The sequence below is a fragment of the Mus pahari genome, chromosome 2, assembly GCF_900095145.1.
Source record: "Mus pahari chromosome 2, PAHARI_EIJ_v1.1, whole genome shotgun sequence".
NCBI classification, from domain to species: Eukaryota; Metazoa; Chordata; class Mammalia; order Rodentia; family Muridae; genus Mus; species Mus pahari.
The window spans coordinates 2,246,133-2,261,408 of NC_034591.1; the positions used below are offsets into that span (position 1 = coordinate 2,246,133).

Sequence of the window (15,276 nt, forward strand, 5' to 3'; positions counted from 1 at the left end):
TGTCTCTAGCTCCATATGTAGCAGAAGATGGCCTAATCAGCCATCACTGGGAAGAGAGGCCCCTTGGTCTTGTAAACTTTATATGACCCAGCACAGGGGAATGCCAGTGTCAAGAAGTGGGAGTGGGTGGGCAGGGGAGCAGTACTGGGGTGGGGGGTATATGGAACTTTCGGGATAGCATTTGAAATGTAAATAAAGAAAATATCTAATTAAATAAATAGATAGATAGATAGATAGATAGATAGATAGATAGATAGATAGATAGATAGATAGATAGATAATTACCAAAAAGAAAAAAGAAAAAAGCTCGGAATACCCACGATACAATTCACAGACCATATGAAGAAGCTTAACAAGAAGGAAGGCCCAAGTGTGGATGCCTCAATCCCACTTAGAATAGGGAACAAAATAGTCAAGGGAGGCAGAGACCTGGAGGAGAGGGAGGGGAAACGGGGTAGAATCAGGAATGGGGGAGACAGGAGTTAAGACCCAAGGACCAGGAGAATGAATGGAAATATGCAGTAGTAGTGGGTAGGGGGCAGAGGGAAATTCTAGAAAGTCAACTGGGATGACCTTAGCCGAAATTCCCAATAGTGGGGAGATCGAACTTAAAGAGGTCACCTGCAATAGATAGACATGGCCCCAAGTTGAGGCATGAAGCCACCCACCAACCTTCAGAATTTTTGACCCAGAATTGTTCCTGTCTAAAGGAAATGCAGGGGAAAAAATGGAGCAGAGACTGAAGGAAAGGTCATCCAGTGACTGGGCCAACTTGGGATCCATCTTTTGTGAAGGCACCAAACCCTGACAGAATTATTGATGCCATGCTGTGCTTGCAGACAGGAGCCTAGCATAGCTGTCCTCTGAGGAGATCTGCTAGCAGCTTACTGAGACAATTGCAGACAATTACAGCCAACCATTGGACTGAGGTTGATGAATCCTATAGAAGAGTCAAGGGAAGGATTGAAGGAGCAGAAGGGGATTGTAATCCCATAGGAAGAATAATAATATCAACTAACCAGACCCCTCAGAGGTCCTAGAGACTGAGCCACCAACCAAAGAGTATACATGGGCTGATCTGTGCTCCCAGCAAATATGTAGCAGAGGACTGTCTTGTCTGGCCTCAGTGAGAGAGGATGTGCCTAATCCTGTAGAAATTTGATGCCTCAGGGAAGAATGATACTGGCCGGGGGAGCGAGGTGTAGATGAGTATGTGTGTGTGTGTGGGAGTACCCTCTCAGAAGCAAAGGAGGGGATATGGAGTGAAGAACTTGAGGGGGGGGAACTGGGAAGAGGAGCACCATCTGGAATGTAAATAAAATAATTTAATAACATATATATCTATGTATAAATATATAAATTTATATGTGTGTGTATTTATATATGTGTGTGTATGTGTATGTGCGTAAAAATTGCATCATTTTTCTAGAGATGTGCTGGAGCATTGTTAGCCTTCATTTGTACAGGTATCCCCATAATGGCCATAACTTCTAATAAATTCATAATTACAAAATCAACCTTTTCAGAAGATAAAGTTGGTGCCCATTGAAATCCTGAATATGTCTATAGCATGATACACATATAGTTTATCAAACTCTGTGAAATGAAACACAGCCATTTGTCAAATTTAATTTCTTTGGGTACCTTCAGGGTTCCTTCCTGCAGGTGATGAAGTTTGGTTATATAAAGAACAACTAGGGTATTTCTTTAGAACTTCCTTAGACTGTTGGTAAGTGATAGACAATTCTTTCTTTAAACATTTGCATTAACATGGTGGGTTTTTAAAAATGAAATTCTGAAGCCTCTAGCACAATTCCTATCAGTAGCTGATTAATTTCATCATTCCCTTGTGTTGGAGAGCATAGAAGACCCATACAGGATTTGTTATGCGTCATATACAATACATGATTTCTATTTCTCATCACTTGTTGTAATTGAATAAATGGTGAAATCAATTTGGCATCATCCTGAATAAGTTCAGTGGTTTCTATATGCAAAATAACTTTCACATATTTAATCAGTAACTATAGTAAGAGACTCTGGAAAAGCTAATAATACTAGTAGAATGGCATTCAACTCTCATTGTTGAATGATCTCATAGGGCTCTGAGATATCTTATTTATTTTTTCTTTCTTTTATCCTGCCTTTCCTAATTTATTATTGCATTAGTAATTATATTCTAAATGTAGCTATTTTGAAAATATATTTTGAAAGGTAGAATGAATACTCTAGGGAGAAAAACATTTCAAGAAATCTTAAAATATGTATTTCAGTGGAAATTAACAACAATGCTGGAGGTCAAACCCAGCACTGGGTATCTTCAACAATCACTCCTTTCAATTCTTTTTAATAAAGTTGGAGTTAATTAGTTAATCTGGGAGTGTGGAGACAGCTCAGCAGTTAAATGTTAGGCTCAGAACCAAAAAGAGTTGCTACTCCATCATGTAGATCGAAGTTCAGATTCCAGCAAGACTGGTATCTTGCAATGTCTGCAAACTGCAGCTCAGGGGGATCCAACCTAAGGTCTCATTGTTGCATATGTACACAGTGCACATAACACTCTAAATTGTCTTTGCAAATCTAGGCTTACTCCTTTTGTTTAGTAAAAAAAACTAACAGCTTTTAAAAGATGTAAATAGACTATAACTTCAATAACATTTTAATAATTACACAATAAATCATGAATTTCTTTAGTGGTAGCCTAGGAATCACTCACAAACACATTCCTACTCAGACCCAAACCCTGCGATAGTTTGAATTTACTTGGCCTAGGGAATGGCACTATTAGGCGGTATGGCCTTGTTAGAGTGGGTGCGGCCTTGGAGGAAGTGTCACTGTGGAGTTGGCCTTTAGGCTCCAGTGTTAAGTTCTACCCAGTGCAGAAGAGAGTCTTGGCTGCTTGCAGAAGAGAGTCCATCTGGCTGCCTTCAGGTCAAGATGTGGAAGTCTCAGCTCCTCCAGTACCATGCCTACATACATTCTCTCACCATGGTGATAATGGACTGAACCTCTGAACTGTAAGCCAGCCCCAATGAAATGTTTTCCTTAGTTGCCTTGGTCGTGTTGTCCCTTCACAGCAATGAAACCCTAGGACAGAATTTGGTCCCAAGGACTGGGGCGTCGTTGTGATAGGATGGTGCATGGTGTTGTTTGGAGGAACGTGGATTTTGGGACTCTGGATTTGGAAAGCAATGGAATGCTCTAAGTGTGGCTTAATGGGCTATCCCGGTAGGAATTATGAATATCCCAGTAGGAATTATGAAAGACATTGATGCTGAGTATGATTTCAATTGTGGGGGCTTGGCTTAAGAGGTTTCAGGGGAAAGGTATTTTAGTATGTTGCATGGAGATCATAATTAGGATGTTTTGGTGAAGAATATGGCTGCCTTTTGCTCTTTTCTGGGAGTCTGCCTGAGGCTCAGGTAAAGAAATTCAGATTAAGCCAGGCAGAGGTGACATATGCCTTTAATCCCAGCATTTGGGAGGCAGAAGCAGGTGGATTTCTGAGTTCAAGGCCAGCCTGGTCTACAGAGTGAGTTCCAGGACAGCCAGAGCTACACAGAGAAATCCTGCCCTGAAAAACAAAACAAAACAAACAAACAAAATAAAACAAAAAAAAGAAAGAACACCAAAAAAAGAAATTCAGATTAATTCAGATTAATTGCATTGACAAAGGAAATCCCAAATCAACTAAATTTAGACTCTATCCTGTAGTTAACTCTTATTATTATGAGGAACATTGTGGTCAAGCATAGAAAGCTAAGAAAGGAAAAATACAAGATACATGGTCCAAGTATTAAAGGGGCACTAGGAAATGCAATGGAGCTAAGTCTTGTGTTCAGGAATATTAAATGGAATTAAGGGAGTGGTGACCTCAGGGCAAGATTCCACCCAGTTAAGCTTATTGTTTATGCATTTACAGTTGAACAAGGGATAGTTATGTTAGGCATTATGATGGCCTGGTTATTGTTTTCATTTCAACATAAGGAGATTTGATTATGTGTCAAAATGACAAAGGAATTATGATGGCTATTCTGGGTTGTCAACTTGACTATATCTGGAATGAACTACAATCTAGAACTTATTAAAGATCTTGTGAAAAGGTAAAGAAAGTCTCAGGTTCAGGTGTGGTGGTACGCACCTTTAATTCCAGCATTTAGGAGACAGAGGCATACAGATATCTGAGTTCAAGATCAATTTACAGAGCAGGTTCGAGGACAGCCAAATCCAGGCAGTGAAAGATGTAATAGAACAAGGTGAACATGTTCAATAAAGAACAGAACTTGCAGCTTTGGCGATGTGGCTCTGGCTTTAGAGTCAATAAAAGGGGTTACTGGAACAGCTGATGCTGGTTAGCTACAGGTAAAAAGTTAGTGGTGATTAAGCAGACTGGGATCACTGTGGGGCAATCTTCTGGGAAGTGTTTTCTGAGAGCACAAAGATGCTGTGTTACAGAGGTGGCCAAGGTCTGGTAATGTGTAAGAGTCACCTGGGCAGTACTGGTTTTGAAGGCCATAAAGGGGGCAGGGAGAGCAGCTGAGACTTGTCTCTCTGAGAGGAAAGGCCATTGGTGAAGGTATAGCCTCAGTTTCAGTTGATGGCCCAGGACTGAAAAGGTCATACAAAGAAGTTGAGACTTGGCACCATGAAGAAAGCCTATGAGAGGCCATTGGTGAAGCCTGGTTGCAGCAGAAGACCGCAGGGTATTGGAGATGCCACTACCATGGAATGACCACCAGGAACAGGTAGACTTAATCAGAGACTAGAATGCTACATAGGGCAGAGCTGAAGAAGTGACCAAAGTCATTTGGATGAGCCCAGATGTGCAGATCCCAGATATTGGAACAAGAAGCTATAAAGTTGAGTTGCCTTGGAGACTCCAAGATGTTAGAGATGCAAGAGCTGTGGAATACCTGCAGAGGAAAGCTGCCAACAGGGAGTAGAACCAGTCCAGGAGAAAGAATTGTGTTGCAGTCATCAAAGATGAAAGAGGTTGGAGATCAAACAGAGAGTTTGGAGTTTGCCCAGCTGGTTTTTGGTCTTGCTTTGGTCCAGTATTTCCTCACATGACATTTGGAAAGATAATGTATATATGGTGTGATGTTGGAAGTATGTGATATGCTTTTTGATTTTATAGGGGATTAGTTAAGAAATTGCATGAATCTCAGAAGAGACTTTGCTCTCTTAAACACTGCTAAGGTTATTACTATTGATAAACTACTGGACTTTGGAAGTTGGAAGTTTGCATTATACTATGGCTAGGTACGGCCCCCATAGTTTTGACTCATGTATTTGAACAAGCCTATGGGGGCCAGAGAGTGGAATGAGATGGTTTGCGTATGTTTGGCCCAGGGAATGGCACTATTAGGAGGTGTGGCCTTGTCAGAGTAGGTGTGGCCTTTTTGGAAGGAGTGTGTCACCATGGTGGTGGGCTTTGAATCTCCAATACTCAAGATCCACCCAAAGATCCACCCAGTGCAGACTACCTTCTCACCCCTCTCCTGGCTGCCCACAGAAGAGTCTCCATCAGGCTGCCTTCCAATTAAGATGTAGAACTCTCTGCTCTTCTAGCACCGTATCTGTTTGCATACGGCTTTCCTTCCCACCATTGGCAATAATGAACTAGTCCTCTGAATTTTTAAGCCAGCTCCAAGTAAATGCTGTCTTTTTTAAGAGTTGTCTTGGTCATGGTCTCTTCACTGCAATGAAACCCTAAGATACACACCTAAGACAACCTAACTAAGACCAGCACTAGGACAAAATCAGGTCAAAGTGCGGACTCTTGAATTCACCTCATGAAGCTGTCCTCACTGCTACTTGTGTTGATGGGTAGAAAACATTTGAAAAGGGCACTGATGGGACAAAGTGTCTAACAAGGCCAGCTTCAATCATGTAGGCTGACCAGTATAAGCTCGTTGTGGTTTCCCTCAGCTTCACTTCTTTGTTATGAAGTAGGTCATGCCAGCCACCCGCAGCTCTACCTGTTCTTTGTAGCACTGCATGTGCAGCAGCCTGCACAGGGCTCAATAAATTCCCCAGTAATGAAGAAAAAAGAGGTACAAGGAAAACTAGTCTATGCACTAGAACGAGAGATGGACGTTAGGAACAGAAACTAGATTAAAATTCAAATAATATTTTATCAAACTATACACATTATTAAGTCAGAAGAAATTTAAGTACAATCAACATACAGTTATAAAAAGGATTTTTAAAAAGGGGTCAATGACCACAACTTTTACTAAACAATAAATTATTAAATAATTTTTAACAAATTAAAAAAAGTATTAAAGAAAGGGGCTGGAGAAGGCTCAGCGGTTAAGGACCCTGGCTGCTCTTGCAGAGGACCTGGGTCTAATTTCCTGCACTTGCATGGTGGCCTCCCACTGTAGAGAACTTCAGTTCTAGGATACCTGACCCCCTCTTCTGGCTGCCACGGGCACTTCATTCACATGGTCACATGGTACACAGACTTACTTGAGGACAAAACAACAAACCACATACAATAATAAAATACACATACTGTTAAAAAACAGTATTTTTAAACCTGGTTCTATTATGAAATCCAGAGCAACCTACCACCTGCTATGTCACCCAAAAGGGGCTTTTTACTCAAAATCCCTTGCTTCTCCTTCCCAAGTGGGAAGAGGCCCACAAAAAGAAAAAAGAAAATTTGCAAAAAAGAAAAAAATTAGAGAAAATTACGGTGAACTCATTTGTGAAAAAATGTACAATTTTTCCATAAAACCTTAAGCCGTTGACTGTAACTTTCTCAATTAAGGTCTGCTGCCTCACGCTCCTGGACACTGCCTGAATGTATTTTTTAGAAGTAAGCATGTACATTTCACATTTCACCTAAAGGAAAAAAAGTCTCTGTTTAAGTATTTTTTTTAAATACTTTAAGCAGGAATTAATAAAACCCTTATTCTTGGAAGGGAGGCGTCCCCACAGATTATATAATTTATTCTTCAAATGGCCAACATAAACTGCTTAAATTTGAAAAATAATGTAATAAAGGCAGGGGGGGGGGTAGTTGTAAGAAACTTGAAAAGCAAAGTAGGTTAGCCAGTGAGGACTCTAACCCAATTATCCATTAGTCAGACTGTGAGGTCAAGCTCCCACCAAAGGGATAGGACCCAGTCACCACCCACATCAGGAATGAAATATAAGAGCCCTGCTACTCTGTGTGCTTGCTAGCCTGGGCCTTCTGTACACTTTAGGCAAAAAAAAGTGAACCATCTTGCTGAGCTAAGCCAGAAGAAGGAAAGAAAGATAAACATTTATTTTCCAGAATGATGACACATATGTCGAGAAATACTATCTTTAAAATGAAGAAAAGCTTTCAAATTAATGTAATTTCAATACTATTTTTAACTGATATAAAATTATACATGTGCCTATATCATACATAGCATGTTTTGAAACAGAGTCAAATCTATTTTAAAATTTATATTTTTCTCAAAAATTGTGGTCAGAACACTTAAAACCTACTTTCTTACAAATTTTCAAAATATGATACATTATTCTACAAACAAGGTACATAACAGATCTGTAAAGCTTAACTGAAACTTAGTATCTTTTCACCAATATCTCTTAATCTTCTAGCTCCTATTTATACTACACATAATTATCATTTTTCAGCATTTTTATTAGTTCAGATTTGTCTTTTTAGGATTCCACATGAGGAGATGATTGATATTTGTCTTGCTGTGCCTGCCTGGCTTCTTTGAACATCATGCACTGCAGGCTCATCCATGTTTTAAACATGATTTTCTGATCCTTAGAACCAGACAGTATTCTGTCAATACACTGTACTAGGTTTAAATGCTGCCTCTTCTGGAGACAGTAGCAGCACACTTTGATGTGGCTCAGTCTAAGATGCTCAACTGGAACTCTGCAAATTAAGTAACTGTTTGCTCTGATGCGCATCATTTTCTTTGTCATCCTGTTCATCCAGTGCTTTCCTTATACAGCTCTTCAACTCTCCAATCCCTTCACCAGTAACTGCTGAGATGGGAATGATATGCTGGAATTCTATAGCCTTCTCTGGAATCATCTTTGTTTCAAATAAATGCAGAAAATCTGAAACAAGAACAGGTGATTTTCATTACCTTTAAAAAAATTAATTCAAAACTATGAAACTGACAACTTAGCATCTGGAACTCTTTCCCTGTCTGCACTGCCTCACACACCCTTGGGATCTGTGTTTTATTACTGACGATGATGGCTCTTAGCACATGGTAAGTACTTAGTAAATAACTGTTGGACAAATTTATTTAAAAAAAAAAAAGAATAAATACTAGTAAATCATGACAATGTTTAAAGGAAAAATAAAAATTACTTGAGGAGGCCAAATAAAATGAGGCAAAGTTTCTATAAAAACAATGACATTACTTGGAACATTTTAGCTTACCTTAATACACATGCAAGTTTTAGTTTCTTCCAGGCACAGGGTTATCACTATTTAAATGGAGGCCAGCATCCACAATAAAAATTGCAGCATGAGCCAAGTAGCTCATGGGCAGATCATTTTACCACTGTCTAGTCAATCACTTAGGGGATAACAAATGCTGCCTAACCTTATCTTCTCCCTCACACTGTGGCAATTGGGGAGGAGAACAGCAAACTGAATGGATAGGCCAACTGCCAAATAATAAAATGGGTAGATTAAAATCATCCTGACTTCTCAGTTATAAACCTCCAAGAAAACCCAGAGAGGTAAAGTCAAGAATTGTGGTGGTCCAGAATACATAAATGCTTTTGAGTTAACCCTCACTCCTAGTACACCAGCTGCAAGATCAATAAGCAAAGGGAACTACTGACCTAATAAGGCAAATGATATTAATGAATGAAGACTTTTTGGGGATATTTATGACCCAAAACTAACTTACTAACTCAGAGACAGTCCTAACATGTACATTATGTAGGGGAATGATTTTCAAGAAAAGAAAAATGCTGTCTGCTAATCTTAGTATATTAAAGTCTGTTTTCCACAATTATCTTTCCAGTAACAGAATGAAATCAGCATTCTTCAAAAGCAGATGGCCACTTGCCATGAGGTCCTCTTCTAGAGGCCAAACCCCACATCATCACTACAGGATAAGTGTTCCACAGCACTGTGAAGAGTCCCTGTGGTGGTTTGAATAAGAATGGCCCCTGTAGGCTCCTGTATTTGAATCCTTAGTCATCAGGAAGTGGCACTACTTGATAGGATTAGAAGGATTAGGTGTTGTTGGAGGAAGTGTGTCACTGGAGCTGGGCTTCAATACTTTGTGAAAAGCCCATATTGTGCCCAGTGTCTGTCTGTCTCTCTGCCTACAAATCAGGATGCAGCTCTCAGCTACTGCTCCAGAGCCATACATGAGACTATGTCCCCATCATGATGATAATGTAAGACTCTGAAACTGTAAGCAAGCCCCAGTCAAATGCTTGCCTTTACAAGAGTTGCCTTTGTCAGGGTGTCTCTTCACAGCAACAGAATAGTGACTAAGTCAGTCCCTCTAGGTTTCTTTATACAGTGGAAATATTTCCATTTAAGAAATTTCAGACATATCCTTTTAGTCACCGACATTAGTCACACACATTACTTTCTGTGTCACATAAACACAGAACTAAATGTTCTTTTCCTGATTCTATTATTCTTCAGAGTTACCAAGTTAACAGTAGTAAAACAACAATAACAACATCAATAAAAATAAATCCCTCTTTAAAACTACTAGCTGGGGGCTGGAGAGCTGACTCAGCAGTTAAGAACACTGGCTGCTCTTCCAGAGAACAGGTTCTGTTCCAGCATGGCAGCTAATAGCTTAGCTGTCTGTAACTCCAGACCCTGAAAATCTGATGCCTTCCACTGGACATGCACAAGGTACACAGACATACACACAAAAACCCATACATATCTAAAGTCTCAAAAAAATTGAAACAAGAAAAAAAAAAAGTAAAACCTTACTAGGTTTCTTAAAATACAGTGTGTACCAGTGAAACAAAGATCTAGGGCTGGTGAAGGTGCTGTGACAGAACCTGTTACGCTGTACGGGTAGCTGCTGACTTTTCTCCTTTTATACACATCTTGGATGGTTTGGTTTGGTTTTCTTTTTAAAGATTTATTTTATCTTTAGCTGGTCATGATGGTACAGTTTTAACACCAGCACCCGGGAGCAGAAATAGGTGGATCTCTATGATCTCAAAACCATCCTGGTCTACATAATGATTTTCAGATAGCCAGAGCTACATTATGAGACTGTCAAAAACTAAAAAATAAAAACAAAAAGTCAAGAAACAAAACCTTTTATTTTGTCTTTAGTTAAATGTATGAATGGGTGTCTGGGTGCAGAGCTGCATGTGAACATAAGAGGCATTGGATTCCCTGAGAAGTGGTTATGAGGCACCCAACGTGAATGCTGGAGAGTAGCCCTGGTTCTCTACTAGGTCAGCATGTGCTCTCAATGCTTGAGCATCTCTCTGGGCTCCCTCTCACATCCTTTACAGGTCCATATACATTTTAGGCTTTTTTTTGAAACTTGACCTTTTTGGACATAAGTAGTCTTGGTTTTCTTTCTCTAACTTAACATATTTGTTTTGAGACCTGATAATGACTGGTCAATGCTATTCTAGTGCATCAAACATTATGTTTTCTTTCTTTAAATATAGAGTTTCTAGAGTAGAAAACACTAGTTTTCTTTCCCATTGATTTTTACTACCATTGGTCATAGTAGTATATGCCTATAATTCTAGCACCTGGGAGGCAGAGGCAGAAATTCAAGGTGATCCTTAGATAAACAACAAACTTGAAGCCATCCTAGGCTACAGGAAACCCTGTCTCAAGAACTTAACTCCTTACCAAAACCAAGAATCCCTGACCCTCTCTGCACATAGCTGGTATTGCGGAACAGACTGAAGTGAACAGACGCGTTACCTTCAGGGCTCTGGAGCTGTTTCATCAGTTCGTGAAGTTTAACTCGGGCATCTGGCAAGTCCATCTTATTAACTGCTAAGAGCGCAGGTTTTGTCTGTAGTTCTTCTTTGTACAACTCCAACTCCTTTAAATAACAAGAAAGAAGAAATAACAGTATGAAGGTAACGGTGATCTTTCTTTAATAATCTGGTAACTGTACATCCCATTCACATCACTACAAAGCAATAAATCACAATAACTATAAAACTAACAATGCTTTTTGCTAAGCCAATGAATGGGATGTTAGCTCACACAACTTCCCAGAAACAGCTGATTTTGTGCCTACAGTCAAATGCAAGTACCCAGAGTCCACAGGGATAAGACTCATACGCTAGTTATAACAACTTAGTATCTGCTGCATTCTTGGAAAAGGCATATGGACTTACAAGTGGGGATAGCTACAGAATTAAAACAGAAAAGGCTGCAGTCTTTTCCTCTTTCTTCCTTTAGTGTTTAACATGACATTCAATCACAGATGCCTAGTAAGTATCCATCTAAAGCACAAGCAAAAGATGGCTATGAGGCACAGACTGAGCAGTCAAGGGCACATTAACTGTAAGCGATGAGAAGCAACGGCAGTACGGTAAGCTCATTCAGTCACTCTCAGCAATGTTGCTTACATGGTAAGGAAAGTACTGGGAGTACAGCTCAGGGGCAGAATGCTGCTGTAGCACTCATGGTTTGGCCATCAGTACCCTCCAACAGAGCAAAGAGTGTGAGCAAAGTTCCCGAGTGGACAATGTTTCAGGAAAGAGGCCAGGGCAGAGGCAGACAAGAGTGAGGGGATGTGCAGCAGAGGAGGGCGTTGCCAGCGTCAACAGTTGGAGGGAAGGGTGAATACTGAAGACCGGGAATAGCAACCTTAACTTTTCAACTGACAGAAAATCTTTACAAATAAGGTTACTCTCATTACTATGTGGCATGCCTACTTGGTGGACTACATCCAGAACACAATGAACCAGAAAACTTACTTTTGTAAGAAGTATTATAGTTTCAAAGGCAGTCCTATATGGAGTTACGGAAGAAAGCTGAAATCCAGAAATATCAACCTAAATAGAAAACATAGAACATAAATCGGTTATTCAGTTTTGTGCTTAGAAATGTTTTCTCTCAATAATTTCAACAAGGAATAATTTCTCAATCTATATTTAATTGGGAATTCAGTCATTCAATAAGATAACAAGCTGCATTGTCATGATAACTACAAGCATTACTATAAAGTCAGTCATTGATGAAAAGCTAGTATAGATAACTGATATCAATATTGATGATCTCATGCTCGACTCAAGTACACCAGCTGGACTGAAAGGGATACTATATAAGACTATGCCAAAATCTCAGGGAATTAAAGTTTTGGTTAAGTCTGGCCAAGTGTGCATACAAGACAATAGCAACAGTACTTGCATCCCTATATTATAAACAAGCATCATCTACTGTATTTGCCCCCATTGCAACAGAGGTACAGGAGTAATATTTACTAGTACCATCATGTAATGTTTAATACCGGGACTACATTCTGAAAACACACCCAATGATTGTATCACTGTGTGAACTCACAGAGTATGATCACATGTCTAAGATGGCTGTGGTGTCACCAGGTTGTAAGACCTTTGGTACCACCATAAGATATGGAACAGCATTCATCAATAATGAAAACATGATTTTGTGACACATTATCTTTAATCTTACAAAGTATTTTTAGGAAAAACAAATTACATTTGAACATCACTGATAGGCATATGACTTACAACAAAAAGCAGTTGTCTGGTTCTCTCTAAATGCTTGAGAAACTTGTGGCCCATGCCTTTGTTCATATGTGCTCCTTCTATCAAACCTGGGAGATCAGCTACTGAAATCTAATAAAAAAGAAAAAAAAATGAAACCAAGGTCAATTTTTTTCCCAAATTTTCAAATTTCATATAGTTTCTAATCAATCACTCTATGACATCTTTGCTAAAATCTTTTGTTATCAGATATCTGCATCCTATTTTAACTCATTAGTATACCAAATTATAGTTATTGGGTAGTTTAGTACTTAGTTAACAGTTACTAATGAAAGTATAAATAATTAACTAGCATGTATATGTGTGAATGTGTGCACATGAATTAGAACTTGCATGTGGACAGAGGACAACTCTCAGTGGTCAGTTTTCTCTTGCTACCTGTGGGATCCAGGGATTAAACTCAGGCCATTAGGTCGGCATGGAAGCTCGTCTACCTACTGAGCCCTGTTATTCGTTAATTCTAACCCTGTATTATGCTCATGAATTCTTTTATAAAACTGTAACTTTTATAAGCAGAATTAACATTCACACATAGCAAATACACTCATATTTTCTATGTTTTACATTCCAACTGTAAATGGCACCATTGCTCTTTTTCTGTTCATGATATGCCAGCAGGATGATTGTCTATTCTTACACAGTGAGACAATGTGATGTCCATAGGCCTCCTGTGGGTGATAATTATTAACAATCACTTTATACTTTTCAAGCCTTGCTGTGCACCAGACACCTGCTGTATCATCAGGATCACCAAGGAGATATCTCTTACAAACAAACAGCCAGGCAACCCATGAGACATTAGTTTGAAGTCTCTGGAGACCAGGCATCATTTGCCACTGCAGTCCTTAGCCCAGAGGGATGACTTGAGATCCAGTAAGGAAGGAGAAGCACTGGCACCCATGTTGAAAGGGAATCCTGAGTCTGAAAGGAGGCTCTCACTATATGACAGAGGTGTGTGCACAGCAAGGGTCTCACATCCTAAAATCTCCTTCAGAAATCTCTACTGATCTCCCTTAAACATTAGGTATAATAACGTTCTCTTCTTCTAAATATTGGTCTTTATGTTCAACATACACTATACATATATATATATATATATGTATATATATACATACATACACACACACACACACTGTAAGTTTATTTAGCATTTAATACTCTATAATAGTTGACGTTTTATCCATTACCATTTAAGATCCATACGTTACATGAATGATGCATCAGTAGTAATGGTATCACAAGGAACAGTTCCTCTATCCTAAGAATCACCTGGGCTTCCTCAACGGATGCCTCATTTCTCTTTATCTTGACAAAATTGACCTTTTTTTTTGGCCACAGTTTGCCTTTACTAGAGTACAAACAGTTGACACTGGAAGAAGAAGCCTTTTGGCTTCTTCCACGAGCAATATGTATTCAAGATCTTATCTTTTTATGGCTTCATACTTCATTAACTTTTAAAACTGACTATTCTGTTCTCTAGATATAACACAGTTAATCCATTCACATACTAAGAATCTTGATTATTTCCAAGTTCTAGTAATTTTCAATAAAGCTGCTAGAAACACTGACGTGCAGGCTCCTCTGTGTATGTAAAGCAACTATAGGTTTTTCTTAAGAAGAATATAAGGCAAACAACAATGAACCGCCTGCCTTCCTCCTTTTCAGAATCAGAAACTTGGAATTAAACAGTTTTCACAGAAGTACTATAGTTTCTATAGAAAGTCACTTTAAGAACTGGAAATTAACAATTCACTGAGGTAGTAAAAAAAGGACATATACTGAGAAGATACAGCCTAGGGAAGACATAACAAAGATATAATTCTGTAGAGACGAAGTGAGCATAACACTTTGAAGGAGAAGAAATTAAATTCTTGTTTTACTATAACAATGTTGAACAATGTTTGTTCATAGTTTTACTTATCAAACAACAACAGCAACCTCTCTGCTTTTTCCTTCAAGGCCATAGACACATGTAAAAATTAAAGTCCTAAGACCAGGCGAGAGATAGCTCAGTGGTTAAGAGCATATGTTTTCTAGTACAGAATTGAAGTTCAATACCTAGCACACCATCAGATAGCTTAAAACTGCATGTAACTCCAGCTCCAGTGAATCTGATACCCAACTGACTTCATACAAAGACATATATGCATACATATTCATAAATAAGAAATATTTTTAAAACTTCTATCAAAAAAAAAAGGAAAACCCAAAATAAAACCATCTGTATTTTAATTTAAAACTACCAACCTGTTTGAAATCATTGTACATAATCTTTCCAAGTTCAGGCCTTAGTGTTGTAACTGAAAGGAGAAATGGCAGTAAATAAAGGAAGGAATAAAAGACTACCTTTTGTAGAAAAAACTGTCAATATTCTATATAGGTTAAATAGCTGAATATTTAATCCCATTTTACTTTGTTGAAATGGGTACTACAGTTATCTGTCGTTCACGTTGTACTGGCTACTACAGTCATCTCTGTCGTTCACGTTGTACTGGGTACTACAGTCACCTCTGTCGTTCACGTTGTACTGGGTACTACAGT

At 38.9% G+C, this 15,276-nt stretch overlaps 1 protein-coding gene across 1 annotated transcript in view; it reads right to left on the bottom strand.

The window, feature by feature from the left end:
- Positions 1 to 6,301: 6,301 nt before the first annotated feature.
- The window catches only part of Gtpbp10 (GTP binding protein 10), a 22,078-nt gene continuing 13,103 nt past the window's right edge, over positions 6,302 to 15,276 (bottom strand). Inside the window, exons 6-10 of the mRNA XM_021191133.2 lie at positions 14,983 to 15,035; positions 12,700 to 12,807; positions 11,923 to 12,000; positions 10,913 to 11,036; positions 6,302 to 8,079 (exon numbers count right to left, since the gene is read on the bottom strand). Coding sequence (XP_021046792.1) covers positions 7,880 to 8,079; positions 10,913 to 11,036; positions 11,923 to 12,000; positions 12,700 to 12,807; positions 14,983 to 15,035 — 563 coding nt within the window. The 3' untranslated portion in view covers positions 6,302 to 7,879. The remainder of the gene's footprint in view (positions 8,080 to 10,912; positions 11,037 to 11,922; positions 12,001 to 12,699; positions 12,808 to 14,982; positions 15,036 to 15,276) is intronic.